The following is a 25,413-nucleotide window of genomic DNA, read 5'->3' on the forward strand; positions in this document are numbered from 1 at the left end:
TAAGTGGCAGATGGAATTTAACCCTGAAAAGTGAGGTGATACACTTTGGAAGGAGTAATTTGACAAGGCAGTATTCAATGAACGGCATGACACTAGGAAGTCCCAAAGGAACAAAGGGGCCTTGGCGTGTGTGTCCATAGATCTCTGAAGGAGGAGGGGCATGTTAGCGGGGTGGTGAAAAAGGCATATGGGACACTTGCCTTTATCAATCGAGGCATAGATTACAAAAGTAGGGAGGTGATGTTGGAGTTGTATAAAACCTTGGTGAGGCCACAGCTGGAGTAGTGTGTGCAGTTCTGGTCGCCGCATTATAGGAAGGATGTGATGGCACTGGAGGGGGTGCAGAGGAGATTCACCAGGATGTTGCCTGGGATGAAACATTTAAGTTATGAAGAGAGGTTGGATAGACTTGGGTTGTTTTCGTTGGAGCACAGAAGACTGAGGGGCGACCTGATCAAGGTGTACAAGATTATGAGGGGCATGGGTAGGGTGGATAGGGAGCAGCTGTTCCCCTTAGTTGAAGGGACAGTCATGAGGGGACACAAGTTCAAGGTGAGGGGCAGGAGGTTTAGGGGGGGATGTGAGGAAAACATTTTTTACACAGAGGGTGGTGACAGTCTGGAATGCGCTGCCTGGGAAGGTGGTGGAGGCGGGTTGCCTCACATCCTTTAAAAAGTACCTGGATGAGCACTTGGCACGTCATAGGATTTAAGACTATGGGCCAAGTGCTGGTAAATGGGATTAGGTAGGTAGGTCAGGTGTTCCTCACGTGTCGGTGCAGACTTGATGGGCCGAAGGGCCTCTTCTGCACTGTGTGATTCTGTGATTATTTACAATCTTGACTCCCTTCCTCCTTTCTTTTGCCCTTCTCAGTCTAATTTAGAGTAAGGAACTGGGAAATTCTCAGATCTCGTTTGTTCAGCTTCAGATAAATAAAGTTGGTCCTGCTGCAGGAACAGCATTGTGTGGAACAGTACAGCTGCTTTAAATCCTAATTTTCCAGTGATTAAAGTCTGACTAATTAGTAAAAAATGGATGAAATTGAAAATTATTTTAACAAAAGCTTTTACCCATTTGAAAATAAACCTGTTAAAACCTTGTTATAAAAATGTTTAGTCCATTTAGTCCAGGTGCAGCAATTTATTATCAGGTGTGATTTCAACCTGTCATTCTCTCCCCGTGTCCCCTGCCACCTCCCCCACAAATACCGCACCCCCTCCCCACAATTTCCTCACACTCTCAGCATCCTTTCCACTGAATTCTTGGATTGCATGCTCTTTATGTTGCAGCTTTACTTTTGCGGACTGTAAGATCATGGAAACACCTGGATGCTGTGGCAAGCAAACAAAATCCAATAGTTGTGGATCATCAACTCTAAAGAAATAAACTTTCCTTCAAGATCAACATTTCATTTCAACTCTTATTTTTGAGCTAGAAAAGGCTGGCCTTGGAGATTTTGTTTACTACCTCAATGGCAATTCAACAGAGCACCGAGGTAACACACTAAAGTCTGGTTCATTCTTATAAATTGTTTCCATTCAGTGGTTTATATTTACCTTTGCCCGATATCTTCAACTTGGCTTCAACGTCAGAAAGTTCTCTCTGCACCTCAGTTAACTTGGCAACCTACAGAAGCAAAGATGCGATTATGTGCACAGAATGGTCTTGTGGCACAACTGGTCAAAGCTGAATACCAAAAATTGATGTGCAGCACAACTGACAAGGTATGTTTTTAAAAATAAACCTACTTGATTGTGGAGCTGGAGGAGTAAGAGTGCCGCTCCCAACTTCACATTCAAAGAATGCAGCCAATGCTGGACATGCACACCCCACCCAGCTCCTCTCCCCCTGATGGACCAACCAACCCAACTCCCGCCCAAGGGATTGTTACTGAATTCTCCCTCCACATCCCTGCCAATTGCTGCCATTTCCTGTGCCCGAATAACTAGACCATAATCATCTGACTCAGAGGCTGGGGCACTATTACTGGGCCAACTCAGGCTCGTGGGAATAAAAACAGCTGTTAGTTTAAGTGGAACAATTCAGGCTGAGGCTGTTCCTTTTATAGGCTCAATTTTTGTAGACACAGTCAAATTCCACCATCCTTTCTGACAAGTGTCGACTGGGATTTTGATGAAAGAAGAAATTAAGAGTCATGACTGCTGTAAGACGCCCTGTTGCCACCACGGCTAAGCAGGCTCAAGTCTAAGAGCTGAAGGGTGCCATCTTATAACTTCTAAATATAAATATTTTGAAAAAGTTCTCCTTCCCATCCCATCAATTATCTCCCCTTCCTCCTCTGGTACTACAGGAGCCAGTACCTCTACCAAGGGTGAAGTTTTAGTTTAGTCCAGCTAGTTAACAAGCTAATTGATAGAATGGATGAAATTGAGATCAAGCAACAAACTGTCTTTATCCATTCACACATGCACAACTCCAATAGGGCACTCCAGTCGGCAACCAGGAATTAGGATCCACACCGATGCTCCTCTCCCTAACACTTGGTAGAGGTACTGGAGCCTGTAGAACCAAAGGAGGAAGGAGGGAGGAAGGAAAATTGATGGGGTGGGAAGGAGAACTTTTTCAAAACATTTATATTTAGAAGTTATAAAATGGCACTCTTCAGTTCTTAGAGTTGAGTCTGCTCAGCAGTGGTCGTAACAGAAAGTCTTACATCAGCCATGACTCTTAATTTTTTTCTTTTATCAAAATCCCAGTTGGCACTTGCCAGAAAGGATGTTAGAATTTGACTGAGTCTACAAGAATTGAGCCTAACGAGATGAGTATAGACTGGGAAGAAGCTGCTGGCAATGCTTCAATGCAGAATCATCAGCAGAGAATTTCTGTACATTATCGAGAATTTTATAGATGAGCATAGTCAGGATTTATTCTGATCCTTCAAAGATTCTTGCTTGTTTTTGTAATCGTTTCTGCAGCATACAATTCCCACAATTATCCATCTCTTTCTTAACATATAAGGATATTAATAAATTTGTAAGGATGGAATGATACTGTAAAATAATATGTTAAACTGGTTTGTCTCAGGTGTTCATCAGTTTCATAGACTCACGTTATCTGCCATTCCTGTTTTTGAAAGCTGGCTCAGAGCATCTGGGTCTGTAGAACTTTTGATATCAGCGTGATGAGGCACCCTGCTCCCGTGCACTTTTCTCAAGTAAATTCAGCCCATCTTGCATTTCCAGTGGGGAGCCACATTTGAAGGAGGGTCAGTATGGCACTACAACATTATAGGTTTGATTTTCCCATTGAATATATCAATGAATCTTACACCACAAGAGAAGGCCATTTGCCCATCGTGCGTCTGCTGGCTCTTTCTAAGAGTCATCCAATTAGTCCCACTCCCTTGATCTTTCCTTTTCGTCTTTCATATTTTCGAGATTTTATTCAATTCCATTTTGAAAGTTATTATTGAATCTGCTTCTATTACCCGTTAAGGTACTGCATTCCAAATCATCATAAGTTGATACATTTAAAAAAAAAACTTTTCCTCACATTGCCTCTGGTTCTTTTTGTCAATCACCCTGAAATCTGTCACCTTTGGTTGCCAACTCTTCTGCCACTGGGAACTGAATCTCCATATCTGCTGTATCAAAACCCTTAATGATCTTGAACACCTCTATTAATCTACCTTTAATCGTTTTTGCTCCAAGGAGAACCACCCTCGTTTCTCTACTTAGCTGAAGTTTTTCACCCCTGGTGCCATTCCAGTAAATATCTTCAGCATCCCCTCTCAGTCCTCAACATCCTTCTTAAGGTGTAATATCCGTAATACTCCAGCTGGGGCTTAGCAAGTGTTTTATAAAGGTTGAGCATAACTTTTTTGCTCTCGTATGTTAACGTCCTGTCAATTTATATTGTTACAGTTAAGAGAATCAGGTGATGGGTATTAATTGTCTTTGCGCACATATAAATAGGGGTTACCTGGGACACTGGGTTGAGTGGGAGGACAGCTGAGAGACTTGGACAAGTCAATAAACTCTCTCAATAAAGAATTCTCTCAACAGGTCAATAAAGAAAAGCCCTGTGTCTTGGTTTCGGCTTCACCAACCATGCCTCTATTATTAAAGCCAAGGATCCTGAATGGCTTTGCAACAGCCTTCTCAACTTGTTCTGCCACCTTCAAAGAACTACACCCTTGGTTTCTCAGTTCCTGCACCTCCTTTAAAATTGCACCATTTAATTTATATTACTTCTCCTCATTCTTCCGACCAAAGTGCATCACTTTACACTCATTGAAAATGGACTGAAACTATTAAAAGGCAAACTTACGGCTGATATCAGAAAGTCCTTTACATGAAAAGTAATCAACTCATTGAAATGGTTTACTCAATTGGGTCAAGGAGACAACCATGCTAGAACTATTTGAGAGAAGTAGGTTGTGTGGCTTAAGGGAGGAATTGTAGGTTCTTTCTGGATGAATGAACCAAAATCAAAGAAAGTCTTTTTTATTTCTACCTCTCTTGTGTAGTATCTCAAGGAAGGTCTCCATTATTGCCACAATAAAACCAGGTACTATAGGGTGTGCAACATGGCCTGAAAACAATGTTCCCCATGCTTCCCGTTTCCTCTCTTCCCAAACAGAAAGCACCTGGTCTTCATGGCTCCCATATATACACATCTTCTGTAGAAAATTATGTTCTTTCTAGAGCTGAGCATATCATTGAAAGAAAATTTTAGGCTTTTACCAATGAATCGTAAGTTTCCACTTTCTCCTCTACTTTCCCTGCTTTCTTCATTCTGCTGAGCCTTTTCTTTTCGATAACTCCTGTCCGGTCTAAGAAAGTATCTTCATCACTGTCATAGAAATCCTCTGCCTCCCAGTTTTTAGATTTTCGTTTCCTAGAAACTGGTAAGAAAGCAAATTGTCAGGCTATTACTAAAGAGGAATAATGGGACGTCCTCTTCACTTCAGAGCACAAAAAACAATTACAGACCTTTTGACTAATGATTAAAGTACCTCCTTCTTAATCAATATTACTAAAGGTTGAGTCAATGTGTGTTTGTTTTTGTGCTGCAGTGTCTGTGTATAGGACTGTAACAGCTCTTTGAAACAGACTGAGGAACTAGAGACCAATGTCCCATTTACTAATCACACTGTGCTGAGCAATGTCCATCAGTTCCCTTGTTTTTAATGGCAGCTTTTGCCAAGATGGCAGTTGAATTTCACTAAGTATCCCCACTAATACTGTGCTCTCATTCCCATCCACACTGCACTAATCTTGCCGTCTGCACCATGCCAACCTTCCCATTTCAAATGAGTGTACAATGACACACCATAGCTCATGTTCAAGTAATCGTTACTTTATTTTTATTCGTTCATGTGATGTGGGATTCGCAGTCTAGGCCAGCATTTATTGCCCATCCCCAAATTGCCCTTGAGAAGATGGTGGTGAGCTGCCTTCGTGAACCGCTGAAGTCCATGTGGTGTAGGAGCACCCACAGTACTGTTAGGGAGGGAAGCCCAGGACTCAGCAAGAGTGAAGGAACAGTGATATAGTTCCAAGTCAGGATGGTATGTGGCTTGGGAGGGAACTTGCAGGTGGTGGTGTTCCCATGCATCTGCTACCCTTGTCCTTCCAGGTGGTAGAGGTCACATGTTTAGTTAAATGCTGTTGAAAGAACCTTGTTGAGTTGCTGCAGTGCACCTTGTAGATGGTATACACTGATGACACTGTGTGTTGGTTGTGGAGGGAATGAATGTTTAGGATGCTGAATGGGGTGCCAATCCAGGGCTTTGTCCTGGATGTGCCTTGCTTCAATGTTGTTGGAGCTGCACTCATCAAGGCAAGTGGAGAGTATCCCATCATAGTTCTGACCTGTGACTTGTAGATGGGGGACAGGCATTGGGGAGTCATGTGGTGAGTTACTAGCTGCAGAATTCCCAGTCTCTGATCTGGTCTTGTAGCCACAGTATTTATATAGCTGGTCCAGTTCAGTTTCTGGTCAATAGTGACCCCCAGGGTTGATTTGGGAGATTCAGCAATGGTAATGCCATTGACTGTCAAGGGGCAATGGTTGGATTCTCTCTCGTTGGAGATGGTCAGTGTCTGGCACTTGTGTGGCACAAATGTAACTTGCCACTTATTAGCCCAAGCCTGAATGTTATGTAGGTCTTACTAATATGGGCATGGACTGCTTCAGTAACTGAGGAGTCGTGAATGGTGCTGTATATTTACGCAACCATCAGCGAAAATCCCCACCTTATGAAGGAGGGAAGTTCATTGATGAAGCAGCTGAAGATGGTTGGGCCTAGGAATCTACCTAAAGAACTCCTGCAGTGATGTCCTGGAACTGAGGTGATTGACCTCCAACACCACAACCACCTTCCTTTGTGCTAGGTGTGACTCCATCCATTGGAGGGTTTTCCCCAATTCCAATTGACTCCAGCTTTGCTCGGGCTCCTTGGTGCCACACTCGGTCAAATGCTGCTTTGATGGCAAGGGCAGTCACTCTCACCTCACTTCTTCCAAGTTCAGCAATTTTGTCGATGTTTGGACCGAGGCTGTGATGAGGTCAGGAGCTGTGTGACCCCCGGAGGAACTCAAACTGAGTGTCAGTGAGTAGGTTATTGCTGAGTAAGTGCCCCTTGATAGCACTGTTGATGACCCCTTCCATCACTTTGCTAATGATCGAGAGTAGGCTGATTGGACAGTAATTGTAGGATTTGTCCTGCTTTATGGGTATAGGACATACCTGGGCAATTTTCCACATTGTTAGGCAGATGCAAGTATTGTAGCTGTACTGGAACAGTTTGACTCAGGGCACAGCTAGTACTGGAGCACAAGCCTTCAGTACTATTGCTGGAATGTTGTCAGGGCCCATAGCCTTTGCAGTATCCAGTGCCTTCAGCCATTTCTTGATATCACAAGGAGTTAATTGAATTGGCTGAAAACTGGCACCTGTGATACTGGGGACCTCTGGAGGAGGCTGCAATGGATCATCCACTCAGCACTTCTGGCTGAAGATGGTTGCAAATGCTTCAGCCTTATCTTTTGCACTGCTGTGCTGGGCTCCCCATCATTGAGGATGGGGATATTTGTGGAGCCTCCTCCTCCAGTTAGTTGTTTAACTATCCTCCACCCTTCACAACTGGTTGTGGCAGGACTGCAGAGCTTATATCTGATCTGTTGGTGTGGAATTGCTTAGCTATGTCTATTGCGTGCTGCTTCCGCTGTTTAACGAGCTCACCTTTCCAAACTGCTTTTAACTTTTGTTCAGAATCTTCCCTTATCCTTCCCTCTTGACATACTGTGTTCTTGTAAATGCTTTGCTACATTACAGATGTTATAAGTGCAGATTATTGTTGTGGCAACTGTATGATTAGCTAATTACATATATACTCTATGGGGTGAGAATGAGAACTGTCAACAGTTTTCTTCCTCTCTTGTTATTGTGCAATTTTCCTGTTCAGCAGCCCAGCTAAGAACTGACAGGAGGAAAATAAAATGCTGCAAGGGAACCAAGCATCAGTTGAGACTGATACAGATCGATGGCTCTCTGAGCGACATAGCTGTGTTTTATTATGAGAGACAGATGGCCACCTGCATAATGGCAAATTATATGTCTTGTTATTCTCCATCACTCTGGGTTTATGAAACAATACATGGGAGTAGTTTCTGGGCTCCGACTTACTATAATGCTTGTTCAAAAAATTTACAGGAGGATGGTGGGCAACTGAATGTGGAATTTATCCTAAAGTATGCAAGGCTAAACTGCTCAACAGAAAATGAATTGTGCATGAGTGGGCTAAAATCATACATCCGATGACTTAGGACTAATATTAATAGTAGTACAGAGATCTGATTGCTTAATCAGATAAGGAAGGTCCCTCCCAAAGCCTTGTTGGACAGTTTTGACCTCTCGGCGGAAGAATTTGAATGCAACCACGGCCAAATGCTTTTAAAATCACTTGTATTTTGCAGTGCTTATTACACAGTCAAAATGCCTCAAATGTGTTACACAGGTAACTACTTTTGGAGTGCAATGATTTTAACAGGAACAAAGTTAGGAATTACTGATAGATAGACCCAGTTTAAACTAATTTCTTCTCTATCATTCTATGCCCTAACACTGCCCAACACCAGGCAAAAGTGATGATGGGAGCCAGTGCCTCGCCTGCTCCTTAGACGGATATTTACAGATGTGCAAGCAGCCTGGGTGGACTTTCCCCCTCATTTTCACATTTCAGTTAGGAAGTGTTTGGCCTCCAGTTCAATATGTTGATCCAGCAGAGAATGGGAATTAACCCTGTCAGTACAATTCTGCAAAATTCTGCACACCAAACTCAGACACTCCTTGAACCCTCTTCAGTACTGGTCAGGTAAACAGCAAGCAACGTGAAAGCCTATGAACTTCCAAAAGAATGGATAGATTCCTGATAAATGAATAAAACCTTAATCCTAATTATCAGATGCAAGAAAGACAACTTTCATAAACAAAGTTGTTGGCTCCACCAAGGCAACTCTGATACATTTTAATTGGTGTTTGTGTGGTCTTTGTCTTGATGTCTCTCCATAGAATTACACACTATTTACCATTCTGCTTAACACGTCCAAACCATCCAAATTGTGACTTTCTCATTTTGTCTGCTAGGTTTTCACTCACTTCAAGTTTCTCTCATGCTGTCTCCTACCCTTTATTTTATCTCAAGTCACAACTGAATAAGAGGGGAGACATTGGCAGGTGTGAAGTGTAACAAAAATAAGATTTGTCACTGTTGGCAGCAGAATAAATGGTGCAGGTAAAGAGATTGTTGAACACAAACGTGTTTAATAGTCTGTGTCCAACACAATAGCAGAATAAATTACTGCCCTGTGCATCCAAGCTTTAAAACCACAAAACAAAGACATAATTTACTGTCTTTCCAGAGACTTTGCAGGATCCAAACGCTGAAACAAGAGAATAGAGTTGCTTTTATTCAGTTGCATAAGATAGCAGTATCCAGACTTATGTATTCTGCTCATTTGAACTCCTTTCTCTTCCAAAAGAAAAGTATTCTGCATCTCTCACCAATATAAGAGCAGTGTGCAAGATAACTCTTCAAATATTTAAAACCGCTGTAAGCAGAGGGACATTTACGTGGGCTGCACACAAATAAAGGGAACTGAAACTTGAAGCCTCTTTAAAATGAACCACTTCTGTTGCTTCTCTACCTAAAGTTGAAGCAAAGAATGATGTGTGGTTCCCAAGACTAAAACTTCAGTCCCATTACACCTAGGCTGACAACCCAACTACATTATTTATGGACTATTCAGGAATTTGCTCCTGTAAACTTCCCTGTTTTCTATTTGGAGTGAACGATATGAGACTGAGCACCAGCCAACATTAAAAGACAAAGCAAACTTTCTTAAATCTAGAGGGCTACATTAAGGAATAGTACGATGCAGATTTGAGCTCATAATCCTCCACGCAACAATTTACCGACCTCACCATGAGAGGCATCAAGTGGACACCAGATACTTCCCCAATGGGAGGAATTAAGGAGAAAAACATTAATAACTCTGAACTGTTACCCTGGACCTCTCTTCCACACCAAGGGGATTTCAAAGAAGTCACCAGCAGAGATCTGGAAATAAGACAACTCAACACCACTCCATGGCGGTTACAAATAGAGGGGAGATCCAAGAAAGTGGATAAGCAGAAATACCTCAGAGGTCACTGAAAAGCATGCAGTACCAGGAGGGTTCAAACACATAACTCCTTGAAAGTACGAGTGCAGTTTGATAAAGCCATAGGGCTGATAAATAGGGGCATAGAGTCAAAGAGTACAGAAATGACGATGAATTTATATAAAACATTGGTTAAACAATAATATACTGGGTGCAGTTTTGTTATAGAAAGGACATTAAAGCCATAGGGAGCATAGAGTGGAGAATTACCAGGATAATGGTAGTTATGAGGAGAGCCTTTGAGATACCGGAGAGCATTTTGATCAGAGCAGAGAAGGCCAAGAGAAAATGTAATTAAAGATCTTAAAAATTATGAAGGGTCAATACAGAATAGGACATATTTTCTCTGATAAGGGTGTCAATAACAAGGGATTATCAATTTGAAATGATCACTATGAGGAATGAGGAAAGGCATTAGAAGAAATTTCTTTCTGCAACATGTTGCTGGAGGATGGAATGCATTGCCACAGGGAGTAATCAAAGCATAGACATCTGCATCTTTAAAGGAAAAAGTGGATAACTACCTGAAACAAAGGAAGAAACAGGGTTATGGGAAACAGCAGTGGGACTAGTGTTGAATTGCTCTAGCAAAGAGCTGGCACAAACATAATGAGTCTAATGGCCTCCATCTGTACTGTAAAATTCTATGTTTCTAAGCATTAATGTTGAACTCTGATTACTCAATCAATATATGAAATGAGCTTGTTTGGTTAGAATCCTTTAGCTGTGTTGGCAACGATGGCTGTCCTAATAACTTGTACATAATCCATCTCAATTATCTTTCCATTCATTTTATGGGTGTCCCTTTGGCAATTTATTCAGTCTTAATTGAAGCTGAAACAGTGCCTACTTTTGAGATAAATCAAGCAGTTAGGAAGTCAAGCAGAGTACATAGTTGGCACACTTTCCCTCTCTTAGGGCTGACTTATTTGAATTCTGACACACAAACAGACCACCACCCCTCCCCAATGCCCCACCCTGCTCCCCTCAAGTCTTCTTCCTTGGTTTGGAGGGGAATGATCAAGCAAGTAAATTCCACCAGGCAACAACACTGGAGGAGTCCTTGCTTATCTCCTCCCCAAGGTAGCTCTCAGGTGAGCACAGAAGGAGGTGATAGTTTCCCCACACTTAAGGGAAGAGCACAGGCTGGAATTCTTAGTTTACCATTAATGGTATTCATTTTAAATCATTTTACTAGAAAATGAATGGGAAAAAACAGTGTGGGTGGTACAAACCTGCCTCCAGGTGCAAAACCCCTCTGGCATCCAGTATCCTGCAGGCCTCCAACGAACACTGAACCATGGCTTCTTTCTTTTTGCCAGTGTGCGTCACCTCTGCAACAAGCTCTCTTCCTAGCGCATCGTCCACTGGTAGCCTAACAACAAGACGACAGTTACTTAACACTACAGCTCACGCTTCACAAGTACCAGTGAAAAAGGCAGACAATGAATTAGAACAGAAATAAAATGTGACTGCTCTCTCATTTAAACCACTCAGTCCTCCCCTCCGCCATTACACCCCTACTGCCCCTGATTTCTATTATCTGGTATGATACCAAATCAGTTGTTACTGGACTAATAATCCAGACACAAGTTCAAAATGGGCATTTTAAATTCAGTTAAATAAATAAATCTGGAATAAAATGCAAGCATCAGTAATAGTGACCAAGAAACTACGCAAATATGATGAAAACCCAAATGGTTCGCTAATGTCCTTTGGGAAAGGAAATCATCTGCTGTCCTTACCTATATGACTCTGGACCCACAGCAATGTAATTGACTTTTAATTGCCCTCTGAGCAAACCACTCATTTGCCACCATCTTCTCATAGGCAAGTAGAACTAAAGATCCTACTACCACTTTTGGAGATTTTAAATATTAAGTTAAAAGATTTATTAACAGCAATAAATGCTGGCTGGCCTTGCCAGTGTTGTTCATGTCCAGTGAATGAATAAACAAAAAAAAAATAAATTGAACTAACAGTAATTATTGTAGGATCATAGAATGATATGGCACAGAAGGAGGCCATTCTGCCCATCATGCCTGGGTAGAGCAGTTGAATTAACCTCACACCCCTGATCTTCCCCCCATAGCTCAGGAATATATTTTCCCTTCAAGTAATTATCCAATTCTCTTTTAATATTATAGTTGGGTCTCAAATCCTGCTGTCCAAAAGCCGGAGTTTTCAGAAAACCAGACATTTTTAGAATGTGCCATGTGTCAATTTTATTTGAGTAAAATAAAAAAAAAACTTAACTGGACAATTCGGCTAGACATTCCATTGGTGCGTTGTCGCGCCTGATTAGTTATCCCTTTTGCTGCTTGCATACTGGTATAATCCCATGCTCCAACCAATCCTTGAGCCCCCACCTGACCCGGCTTGACTCAAACCGCCCATGGCTCGAACCTCCTGACCCGAGGTTGTCGGTTTTGAGGCATTATACGTTGTTAGGGTTAGGGATATGGATATGGCAGGTGGCAATTGCCGGGGAGACCAAACCCCAAAAGGAAACTTGGCTAAGCTGTCATATTGATTTGCAATTTGTATTTTTATTATGAGAAGGTATGTGCACTAAAGTCAGAAGTAAAGAACCCACTACCACTTTTGGAGACTTTAAATATTAAATTAAAACATTTATTAACAAAGGAAAGAAAACTTAAAACACACAAGGCTACAATTACACAGTTAAATTTAGTCTTACAACATTTCCCAAAAGATTTCTACTTAGCTAGACTCCCACAAAAACACCCTTTTCCAGGCAACAGTCCAAAGATGATTAATCTATAAAACATCCAGTAATATTACCGCAAGGCACCAACTATTGCTATAAGGGAGGTATTTCACAGTTTCTCTCTCCCTCGACAATGGAATTCCAAAGCTTTTAACAAAACCTTGCTTTCCTGAAAAGCAAGCACTTCTCTGGGGTGCCTAGAGGCTGCTTTTCACAAGTCTGTCTTTGTACAGCCCACCTTTCAAGGTCTCACATGGCAACTCCCCATACAGCTTTCAACCTTTCCTTAAACATATTTTCTCCCTTTTAATCTTTAAAACCTATTATAACTTCTTTGGAAGTTACCTTTCCCAGGATATAAAATCTTTCATGTTGTCATTATGGTCAGCACTTCTAGGAAAAATAAACTTAATAACTTTGCCTTATTTATTTATAATTTTGCCAGTTGTAAAACTTCCTTTTTTATTCGTTCATGTGACGTGGGTGTTGCTAGCTGGGCCAGCACTTATTGTCCATCCCTAATTGCCCTTGAGAACAGAGTGGCTTGCTCGGACATTTCAGAGGGCATTTTTACAAGTCAACCACATTACTATGGGTCTGGAGTCACATGTAGATTTCCTTCCCTAACCAGATGGGTTTTTACGACAATCAACAATGGTTTCATGGTCATGATTAGACTTTAAATTCCAGATTTTTTATTGAATTCAAATTTCACCATCTGTAATGGTGGGATTTGAACCTGGTTCCCCAGAGCATTATCCTGAGTAACAATGACAGTGACAATATCTCTACATCACTGCCACCCCCTTCCGGTCATGTCTCTGAAATTCAAACCTCTCAACCTATCTACAAATGCAAATGTCAGCTCATCCATTTCCATTTCAAAATGCCTTTTACACCTAAGTCCTTTGATGATTTAAACCTTGCAGTCTGACTGTCTTCAGTTTAATTAAATTAGACACACATGCACACACACGCTTGCTTCAGTATCTTACAGTAATATTAGGGAAAAATGATATTTCCTTTACAACCTGTACTATTGAACTTTCAGTTGTACAGTGCCGATCACTCTAGCTATCGACCCTTCTGCCAATAGAAACAGTTTCTCCTTATTTACTCGATCAAAATCATTCATAATTTTGAACACCTCTGAACCTTCTCTGATGCGAGAACAACCCAAGCTCTTCAATCTCTCCAAATAGTTGAAGTTCCTCAACCCTGGTGCAAATCTCTTCTGTATCCGCTCAATGGCCTTGATGTCCTTCGTAAACAGCAGTGCCGAAAACTGAACAGAATTCTCCAGATGAGGTCTGACAGTATTTTATAAAATTTTGGCACAGCTTTTTCTTGCTTTTATACCCTTTTCATCTATTATAAAAGCCAAGGATTATATATACATTTTGAACAGGCTTCTCAACTTGCCCTGTCATCTTCAAAGACTTGTGTACACAGGCACGAACCCTCCAACCATCCGCCGCCCCCCATGCCCCCACCACACTCACTGTCTCTCTGCTTCTGCACCTTTCAAAAATTGTACCATTTAATTCATATGCACATTCCTCATTCTTTGTATTGCCAGCAAACGTCGATACATTACTCTCAGTCTCTTCGCCTAAGCCATGAATATCTATTATAAATAGCTGAGGCCCAGTACTGACCCTTGTGGCACTTGAAAATGAAAATGTCCCATTTATCCCTACTCTCTGCTTCCTGTCCATTATAAACCAATCCTCTATTCATGCTAATATATCAACCCCAACTCCACGAGCACTTATCTCATGTATTAGCCTTTTGTGTGGGACCTTATCGAATGCTTTTTGGAAATCCAAGTATACTGTATTGGCTCCCCTTTTTCTATCCGACTATATAAATCCTCAAAAACTCTGATAAATTTATCAAACATGATTTCCCTTTTGTTAAATCATTTTATCTGATCATACTATGATTTCCATTTTGCTTTATGTCTGGTCCCAATTGAAATCATTTAGAGCACATATTCAAACAACAAGGAGTCGACCACAAAAACGTGCCAGCACTTGGCGCAAACTCACCAGTCAATTAGATGCTACACACAGAATCCATATAATCAAAACTCAACAATCTGGCTGAAGTTTGGCACAAATTTCACCTTTCTGCCATAAGCAAATTTAAGAAATAATGGGTCACATTTCACAGCACATGATAAGACTATCTTGTGGGGGGTGGGGGAGGGGATCCTACATTTTCTTAATTTTGGTTTCAATTCTAGTCTCTTGAAAAGAATGAATGAATGGACCCCGCAGTTTCTGAATTCCTGACACAAGAAGTTAATTGTCACTCTAAAACTTACTGACCTCAACAGCTGCAATAGCTACAGAGGCCAGATATTGGGGCTAAATAGGCCTTTTATTTGCATTCAAAATACGGCCGAATGTGCAAAATCACAAGCATCCAAGCTAGGTAAAGAAAGCCATGGGGTTATGCAATGCCTAATGAGGAACAGGAACATAACTGAGTAAGTTAGTTCTATAGAGTCATATTGGACTCGAAACGTTAACTCTGTTTTGGTCTCCACAGATGCTGCCAGGCCTGCTGAGCTTTTCCAGCACTGCTTTTATTTAAGGTTCTAACGCTGATCCTTTGTCTATGCAGAGTTGCCTGACCCTGGCTGTGATTGAGGTAAGGGCACTATAATTAATCTTAGCAACTTTGCACTAGTTTAAGGGAGGACAAGAGAGACAATTATCCAGGGTCTGTGCTTCTGATTGTAATGCAGTGTGAATGCTGGATACTGGACTCGTGTTTAATGGCCTCCTGTCTGCCCCCTGGGGGAATGATGGCAAATAAAGGAAAGCCAAACATGACAGACAAAGCACCATTCTACAGCTAGCCAGGGAAGAACTTTTTTTCTACTAAATATCACTTGTAATTTAATGAAGTCAGAGCTACAAAGCTAGTGTCTTTAATAATTACTTTTTTCAGATAAAATCTACTATACCTGACTCGACAGACCCAAGTACCAGAGCCACGCTCATCATACTCATATTCCAGCTCCTCGCCTGCAAAGAAAAAAAAATGAAAGGGCTCAAATAGCAGATGTCTTGAAATTCTGGTTTTATTATGTTAAATAAACAATACAGGGGTACATAATTCACATCATAGGAACAGCAAAGAGGATCTGTAGTTATAAAACTCTCAGAAATTACTTAAAGATATCTCATACACAATGAAGTGCAGCAACTATTATGTACACAAACAGATGCCGCCAGACCTGCTGAGATTTTCCAGCACTTTCTGTTTTTATTTAAGGTTCTAACTCTGATCCTTTGTCTATGCAGTATGTCTATGTAATTCACCTCATTCCAGCCTTGGTCCGAACATGGACGAAAGAGCTGAACACCAGAGGTGAGGTGAGAGTGACTGCCCCTGACATCAAGGCAGCATTTGACCAAATGTTTGACATCAAGGAGCACACTAGCTTGGCCTTTAAAAACTGCAACCACCTTCCTTTGTGCTAGGTATGCCAGTGGAGAGTTTTCCCCCCCGATTCCCATTCACTCCAAAAATCTCAGTCCTGGGACATCGCTGCATGAGTTTCTCAGGGTAGTTTCCTAGGCCAACCATCTTCAGCTGCTTCGTCAATGACCTTCCTTCCATCATAAGGTCAGAAAGTGAGGATACTCACTGATGATTGCACGATGTTCTGCATCATTCGCAACTCCTCAGGATACTGAAGCAGTCCATGTCCAAATGCAGCAAGACCTGGACAGCATTCAAGCTTGGGGTGACATGTGGCAAGTAACATTCACGCCACACAAGTGCCAGGCAATGAACATGCCCAACAAGAGAGAATCTAATCATCGCCCCTTGACATTCAGTGGCATTATCATCACTGAATCCACCACATCAACTTCCAGGAGTTACCGTTGACCAAAAACTGAACTGGACTCGCCATATAAATACTGTGGCTAAAAGAGCAGGTCACAGGCTAGGAACCCTGTGGCAAGTAACTCACTTCCTGACTCCCCAAAGCCTGCCCACCATCTACAAAGCACAAGTCAGGATTGTGGTGGAATATTCTCCACTTGCTTGGATGAGTGCAGCTCCAACAGCACTTGAAACTCGACACCATTCAGGACAAAGCAGCCTGCTTTGATCCTTTTGTCTGTGACATCTTTTGATTATCTGCTCCTATCACTGCTTGCTTGTCCCCACAACCACCCCACCCTCAACTTCTCTCTCCCCCCGCCCCCCACCTTAAACCAGCTTATATTTCACCCCTCTCCTAACTATACTTCAGTTCTGTTGAAGGGTCATGTTGGACTCGAAACGTCAACTCTTTTCTTCTCCACCGATGCTGCCAGACCTGCTGAGTTTTTCCAGGTAATTCTGTTTTTGCTTTATTGGCACCCCATTCACAAGCATTCACGCCCTCCACCGCCAAAACACAGTAGTAGCAGTGTGTACCATCTACAAGCTGCACTGCAGGAATTCACCAAGGCTTCTTTGACAGCACCTTCACCCAATACTGCTGCCATCTAGAAGGACAAGGGCAGCAGATACATAGGAAGTTCCCCTCCAAGCCCACACATCATCCTGACTTGGAAATATATCGCCATTCCTTCACAGTCGCTGGGTCAAGATCCTGGAGCTCCCTCCCTAACAGCACTGTGAGTGCACCTAGGCCACATGGACTGCAGAGGTTCAAGCAGCCAGCTCACCACCACTTTCTCAATGGCAGTTAGGGATGGGCAATAAAAATGCTAGCCTTGCCAGCAATGCCCATGTCCCATGAAAGAAAAAAATGACTTCCGCTCCTGCTACAGCTCTTCACAAAGTCACAAGTTACATTCTGTGTGACTGTGATGAAGGTAAACTTTCCCTCTGGACCTGTCTGCAACATTTGACATGGTTGACCACACCATCCGCCTCCAACACCTCTGCAGTGTGGTATGCCCTCACATGGTTCCATTTTTATCTATCTAACCACAGCCAGAGAATCATTTCTTCTCACCCATTCCAAAAAAAAAGTCATATTGGACTCTAAGCATTAACTCTGTTTCTCTCACCACAGATGCAGCCAGACCTGCTGAGGTTTTCCAGCTTTTATTTCAGATTTCCAGCATCCACAGTATTTTGCTTTCACTTCCTTCTCTTCCTGCTCCCACACCATTACTTCTGGTGTCCCTTAAGAGTCTATCCTTAGCTCCCTCATATTTCTCATCTACATGCTGCCTCTCAGCGACATCATCTGAAGGCACAGCGTTAGTTTTCACACATATGCTGATAACACTCAGCTCTACCTCACCACCAGCTTTTTCAGCTCCTCCACTGTTGCTAAATTATCAGAAAGCTTATCTGACATCCAGTACTAGATGAGCAGAAATTTCCTTCAATTAAATATTGGTAAGACTGATGCAATTGTTTTGGTCCCCACTCCAAACTCTGATCTGCAGTTACCGACTCCAACCTTCTCGCTCACAATAGTCTGGGATCAAACCATTCTGTTTGCAAAGCAGGCTGCTTTTGTCCTTCTAGCTGGTAGAGGTCTTGAGTTTGGAAGATGCTGTCAGAGCCTTGGTGAGATGCTGCAGTTCATCTTGTTGATGGCACACACTGCTGCCACTTGCATTGGTGGTGGAGGGATTGGATGTTGAAGATGGTGGATGGGGTGCTTTGTCCTGGATGGTGTCGAGCTTCAAGTGCTGTTAGAGCTGCACTCATCCAGTTGAGTGGAGAGCATTCCATCACACTCCTGACTTGTGCCTTGTAGATGGTGGACAGGCTTTGGTTGGGGGAGGGGGGGGGGGGGGCGGGGGAGGGGGGTGGTGGGGAGGTGAGCTACTCACTACAGAATTCCCAGCCTCTGACCTGCTCTTGTAGCCACATTATTTATATGGCTACCCCAGGATGCTTGTAGTGGGGGATTCAGTGATTGTAATGCCATTGGATGTCAAGGGGCGATGGTTAGATTCTTTCTTGTTGCAGATGGTCATTACCTGACACTTGTGTGGCACGAATGTTACTTGCCACTTATCAGCCCAAGCCTGAATGCTGTCCAGGTCTTGCTGCATATGGACATGGACTGCTTCAGTGTCTGAAGAGTCGCGAATGGTGTGGAACATTGTGCAATCATCAGTGAACATCCCCATTTCTGACCTTATGGTGGAGTGGCTGAACATGATTGGGCCTAGAAGACTGCTCTGAGCAGCACCTGCAGTGATATCCTGGGGGCTGAGGTGACTGACCTCCAACCACCACAATCATCTTCCTTTGTGCTAATTATGACTCCAGCCAGTGGAGAGTTTTCCCCCTGGTTCCCATTGACTCCCGTTTTTCTAGGGTTCCTTGATGCCACACTCTGTCAAATGCTGCCTTGATGTCAAGACGAGTCACTATCATCTCACCCTCTGGAGGGATTCAAACATGGAGGTATGGGAAAGATGGGAATAGATTTGGGAGGTGACTGTTAAGGTCCAATAGCTGTTTGGCAATAAAGACTGAGACCAAGACTGGCCTCTTCAAACAGAGTTTTACTTTTGGTGCATAAAACTCTACCAACCACCTGTTATCCCATTCATAAAACCAAATGGGTACTTAGGCTGTTAACTAATAATTGGCAATTGAACTCCTTTAACTGTTTCCTTCCCCAACAGATTCCCCTCTTCTTAAAAAGAAAGTAATCCTTAAGCTTAATCATAAAAAACCTAAAGATCAATATATATTTTTCATTCAATAAATTCACATTATTCCCCTCCTTAAAAAAAAGGAACACATGTATAGATATGTCCACACAAAAGGAGTTTTTTTTTTAAAAAGTGAAAGACGTCCCTCTTTGAGGACCTCCAATAACTTCTTGGAGCTCGCTCCTCTTTTGGTGAAGCAGTCAGACAATTGGTAGCTGCTATCAATTCATTTAATCTTGGCAATCTCCTTATTCTCGGGCATTTGTTTTAAGCTTGCAATGTCAATTTGTAATCTCTTCTCGTTAACGCACTTTGTAGAGTGAACATTTTCCCATAGTGACTTATTATCTATAAGACATTCGATAGCTACCATTCCTGCATACCCTTTCCCATTTAAAATTTCTGCCAGTATCTTTGATACAAAGAAAGCCATATCTACCACTTCACAAGGGCGAGAATCTCCGCTGCCAACGTACTTTTTACAACTCTTCGTATCTTTTTAGATTCCCATGCCAAAGGGCAGTATTTGCCTTTTTGAGAAATATTATAATACCTCCTGCATTTGAAAATCCATCACGTGGATTTGCATAAGATGTATTACTAAACAGTTTCATTTTTCCAAGATCACCCAAAGATGAGAATTTCAAAACACACTGCTCCATTTTTAATTTTGTCAATGTTTTGTTTGCCCGAATGATTTCTTCAACCTTGGGATTGTTCATTTTAGTGCTCAATTCCAAAATGTCAAAAGTGACTTCTGGCCTTGTTTGTTTGTCTAGCCAAGTGAGTTGCCCAATTAGACTTCTGAATTCCTCTTTTTCCATTTCAGAAGCTGCTGTATCTTTCTGGGAGGCCCCACCAGAACTAATTGCAATGGGATTCATGTTGTCCAAGTAGGATTGCTGATGTAAAAGGATGTGTGATCCACTCTGCCTGATTTCCAATCCAATGTACTTAAATGCACCAGAAGCCTGACTTCCAATTTTAAACTCCATTCTGAGCCCAGTAATGACAACCATCTAAGATTTGATACTACCACAAAAAATCATCTGCATGCATCATAAAGATGCCTGCTAGTTTCCTTCCATGGTGCCAATAAAACATTGCCGGGTCTGCTTACAACTGAAGACAGCCCAACTTTAACAAAACTGACCTCACTGAGAAATACCAAACTCTGGAGACGTCATTTAAACCCTACACACATTTATTTCGCTTCCAGGGAGTCCCTTCTGCACTTGGCGCCTCTTTCAGTGGACGGAAAAAAACTTCCCTTTAAAGTTGATGCCCCTGCAAAAAGGCAGCTTTAATGTCAATGGAATAACAGCTAATAGAGCCAAAAAGATCTTCTGCATAACTTTTCCTGCCGTAGGTGAATCTACTCTTATATCCCGGTCATCCAGTTTTTCTTCAAACCCTCGTGCCACTAGCCTGGCTTTAGCTTTATAAGTTCCATCAGGAAGCACCTTACCCGTCTATGAGACGGAGCTTGTAGTCCCCTATCTGGCACCTCTGTGGATACCCCAAATTCTTTCCAACTATGCAGTTCTTGCTGTTTGGCAACCTTCATTAATTTATCGTCTAATTTTTTTGAAGCTACTAAGACTTCTCGATCACAAGGGCTTCTGCTCCTTGTAGCATTACTAGTCTGTGCCATATTCCTTGACCTTGTTAAGCTATGCCCTCTATCCTACCTTCTATCATGCTCTGGACTGTTACTGTTTGATCTCCCTCTCCCATTTATAGATGTTCTTTCAACAGTTCGCGATCTCTTCCTAGAGGCACGTTCACTCCCAGGCCCACTATCTTAACTAATACTGCATTTCTGTGCCTTCCGTTTTTGTACTTCATGTTCCCAATCCATAGGCCTAACCTCCTGTCCTTTATCTCGTACATTAAACCAGTTTTTATATTTTCTTGTGGCCTTCTCAGCTCTACCTACAATTGTTGCATCCCGCCACTGACTGGCCTTCTGGCAAGTATGTAACTTTAGTGCCAGTTTTTGGCAGTTGTCCTCTGGGACAAATCGTCTCACCCTGTTCGTCTGAATTAGTGCCTCCATCTTCAGATACCCTGTCAACTTCAGCTACCTGGTCCTCACAATCACGCAACATATGGGTATGAGAAGTACATGGTTCCTCATCCCTTCCTACAACACTTTCCGAACCCACAAATTTGTAATCCGCGCCAGCTAACCTTGATGAGTGTACCCGAGTAGTCTGGTTCCCATGCTGTAAAATTACTGTTTTACCATCTTTACCTATAATTTTTCCTGGGCCTTTCCACTTGTTAAGTCTTTCTCCTTTAAAATATACCATGTCTCTCTGATTGAAAATGGTTTCTGACAGTCATACATTGCGTCTTAGAGCTCGCCGAATTATTTCTGAAACTTCGGCTTTAAGGAAAGCCTTTCCATTTGCGCATAGTGCATTTAAATGCTCAGAAAAGGTGGAGCTAACCATAGTTCCCTCCCAAGCTGTGGGAATGATCACTCAGGACTGAAGGAATTTTTGGGTTTCCACCAAAAAACAATTAATATGGACTATAGCTCTGAGCCATCTGCGGTGAATTCTTGGCATGGACAGCACATGCTGGAGCTGATGTTAGTTTATAGCTTTGTCTATCTAAAAATATTTTACGAAGCATCTCATCTATCACTGTGTGATTTCTTTCACACACACTGTTGCTAAAAGGGCTTTCTGCTGCTGTATTCATAACTATTATATTCATGTTTTCGCACATATCCCGGAACTCACGTTAGCAAATTCCCCCCCATTATCAGTTAGGAATTTCACTGGTGGTCCCAATACAGTCCCTATCCACTTCTCCATTACCTGATCCACAATTATTTTTTCTTTATTGTATATGATTGTCAACTGGCTAAACCTGGTTGCCAAATCTACAAAATGTAAAATAAAAATGTTCTTTTCTTTATCCCACACCTTTAAATCCATCGCCACAACTTCATTCGCTAAGGGTAGACTCACTTTTGGCGATGACGGTGTCCTTCTGTATTTCTTACATATATCACATCTATTACTTATCTCCTCTATAAGTTTAGTATACTCTCCATCCCTTATTCCTGCATCCCTTAGCAAAATTTTTAATCTTTGCGAAGAAGGGTGAACAAACTGCCGATGCAATTTTAACACAATTAAATTTTTGTCTTTCAAATTTCTATCCCTGATGCTAATAGCACTTCTTTAATCTCCGTAGTAGAAAAGTTAGGTTTCGTTAAAGGAATACAGTAGTGTCCAGATTGCGTAACTTGCAAATCCACAGGTTTTCAAAATACAATGGCGGTGTCATTTTCCATGTCCAGCTTCATTTGTGCTTTTTTCATGCTGGATACTACATCTGTGCTGATGAAATGATTGATTCCAGCTATCTTACAGGGAATCACTACCCTTTTGAAAGATTTTAGGGCAGAAACGTCTTGTAACTAATACAATGCCCTCTCTTTGGTCAATATCGCCATCATCTTCTTCTGAGTCTTCTGTCTGAAGAAAACTTAGTTTCCAATCTTTTACTTATAAGCAGCAACCATGCACTGCTACCACTGTTAAGGTCCAATAGCTGTTTGGCTATAAAGACTGAGACCAAGACTGGCTTCTTCAAACAAATTTTCACTTCTAGTGTATAAAACTACCAACCAACTTATCTCACCTGTTATCTCTTTTATACAACCAAATAGGTTAGGTTGCTAACTAATAATTAGCAATTGAACTTCTTTAACTTATTCCCATTTCCGAACACTGACATGTTCAAGGACCCACAGACATCTGATTTAGGAAAAGGTCTAGCTCACAGAAACTAAACAATGCTTCCACTGGATTTTGCACACCAAACTTTGCCAACAAAGCTCAATGCACATAACAGGAAGCCAAGAGGAAATGATTATCAAGGCTGCCAGCTTCTGATCAAAGCAAGTCAATATATTCCTGTAATGCCTCACTACACATTGGGCATCAGTGAACATGAATATTTTCAATGCCCTACTCCCCCAAGATGACAGAAACCACACCTCCTAAACAGTATCCATGGGTATACCAAGAAGCAATATCATGCTTCAGTAATTAATCTTTCATTCAACTGGATCAATCATCTCGGTCTGTCCGCAAGCAAGACCCAGGCTTTCCAATTGCTTGCCATTTCAACACCCCATCCTGCTCTCTTGACCATATGTCCGTCCTTGGCCTGCTGCAACGCTCCAGGGAAGCCCAACGCAAACTGGAGGAATAGCACCTCATCTTCTAGGCATTTTACACCCTTCCGGACTTAACATTGAGTTCAACAACTTCAGATCATGAATTCTCTCCTCCATCCTCACCCCCTTTTTTCAATATTCATTCTTATTTCTTAATTTCAATTTTTAAATTTTAATTTTTCATCCACTTACTTCTATTATCATTTTTATTTATTTTCATTTTTATTCATTGTTTTATCCTATTTTCAATCTTTTTTCCACCACCGTCCCCTCCCCCCACCCCACCCTCACAAGGACCATCTGTCACTTGTTCATGTTGTTCTTTCCAGAGTGCTTACCCTTGTCCTGCCTTTATCACATTCTGCTTTCTGATCTTAATGCCACCATCAGCACCTCCTTTAGCCAGTATCACTATCATTAACACCCCTTTGCCCTTTTGTCCATGACATCTCTGGCAATCTCTCCTTTGCCTCCATCTCTCACTGGCCTTCTATCCAGCTTCACATACTCCACCCCTCCTTAAACAGTATAAATTTCATTACATTTTTACTTCTCTTTAGCTCTGAAGAAGAGTCATAAGGACTCGAAACGTTAACTCTTTTTTTCTCCCCACAGATGCTGTTAGACCTGCTGAGTTTTTCCAGCATTTTCAGTTTTTGTTTCAGATTTCCAGCATCCGCAGTATTTTGCTTTTATCTTATGGATCAAACATCTCGTTGCCTTCACTGCCATCCCACCTTAAAGAAAGTTTTAAACAAAGACAGATCCCATACAATTTTTCTTGCTTGGTTCATTTACTGTTACTGGCTGCAGGCTGTAAGAAAGGGATCCTGGTGGTAAAAGACCTTTAAAAGTCTTGCTGGGTAAGCTCACTGCAAGATACAAACAAGTGATTTACTTGACTCCGACATACTTTATGCAAACTGGATCAATTAGCTCATAGTTTATTAAACTAGTCCAGTCAGAATATATATATGACATATTATCAGCCAGTAGCTATTCTGGGACTATCAAAATACCACTGTGGTATTTGAAAATGTTGTTAAAGATCAAGAAGAGAGGGAACAGATTTCCTCCATTAAAAACCTTTTTCACAGAGATCAATGCTAACTTCTCTCAGCATGGCAGAGCTCCAACAACAGTAGTTCTTTTAATATGATATGCATAGATTTGCCTTCAGGACAGTTTTAAATTGGGACGCATAGGAAAATTTTACACTTAATCCAGGCTGTTGGGCAGTAAGTATTGCATTATTCTCCTTCAGCTGACAGTCAAGTGTTCTCAGATGACTGATGGACTTGGCATCAATGGTTTCCACTATGAGGGAAAAAAGCTATTATTGTGTGTGTGCATGCACGTGCATGTGTGTACTGTACGTGTCCACGTGAATTTCTTTTTGCAAACTTAATTTTCAAGGTGTGCTTTAATCATGCTTGGGAATTGAAGGGCTTTCCATCTCATTGTCCACAAGAAGCAAGTTCAAGTCAAGTGCAATGTGGCCCATCGGACTCCTTTAGCCAGTATCACTATCATTAACACCCCTTTGTCCTTTTGTCTATGACATCTCTGGCAATCTCTCCTTTGCCTCCGCCTCTCACTGGCTTTCTATGCAGCTTCATCTACTCCACCCCTCCTTAAACAGTATAAATTTCATTACATTTTTACTTCTCTTTAGCTCTGAAGAGTCATAAGGACTCGAAATTTTAACTCTTTTTTCTCTCTGGTCAATCTTTGGCATAATAATGCGCTTCAGGCCAAACATCAGAACAATATTCTTCCCATTTCCCACAGCAATCAACCTTTAGCTATTCTTGAGCAAGAACGCAAATACACTATCGAGTGATGCTGAATTAGGGAGTTTTGTGGTGTGTGCCCATTCCCACTGGGAATAGACTCAGACTGACAAAGCTCTCATCACGTAGGACCCTTGCAAACACAGCCTTTGATCCCATCCGTCTGAGATAGATGTGGATCAGTATACAACCCAGTGCATCACTTGCTCTGTAGCGAGGCAGTGCCCTAATATTCTTCTGCGCATTTCATCAATACTAATAGGAAAATGGTGGCCCTGATTCACAAATACATTTAAGGGGAAACTAGATAAGTACACGAGAGAGAAAGGAA

The 25,413-nt window shown here is 41.8% G+C and overlaps 1 protein-coding gene across 3 annotated transcripts in view; it reads right to left on the minus strand.

Moving 5' to 3' along the window:
- The window catches only part of slc4a1ap (solute carrier family 4 member 1 adaptor protein), a 161,515-nt gene that overhangs the window by 88,097 nt on the left and 48,005 nt on the right, over positions 1-25,413 (minus strand). For all 3 annotated transcript variants that reach the window (XM_078542708.1, XM_078542710.1, XM_078542709.1), the window contains exons 5-8: positions 15,398-15,458; positions 10,925-11,064; positions 4,707-4,867; positions 1,557-1,626 (exon numbers count right to left, since the gene is read on the minus strand). In XM_078542708.1, coding sequence (XP_078398834.1) covers positions 1,557-1,626; positions 4,707-4,867; positions 10,925-11,064; positions 15,398-15,458 — 432 coding nt within the window. The remainder of the gene's footprint in view (positions 1-1,556; positions 1,627-4,706; positions 4,868-10,924; positions 11,065-15,397; positions 15,459-25,413) is intronic.

The sequence above is a fragment of the Cetorhinus maximus genome, chromosome 5, assembly GCF_964194155.1.
Source record: "Cetorhinus maximus chromosome 5, sCetMax3.hap1.1, whole genome shotgun sequence".
NCBI classification, from domain to species: Eukaryota; Metazoa; Chordata; class Chondrichthyes; order Lamniformes; family Cetorhinidae; genus Cetorhinus; species Cetorhinus maximus.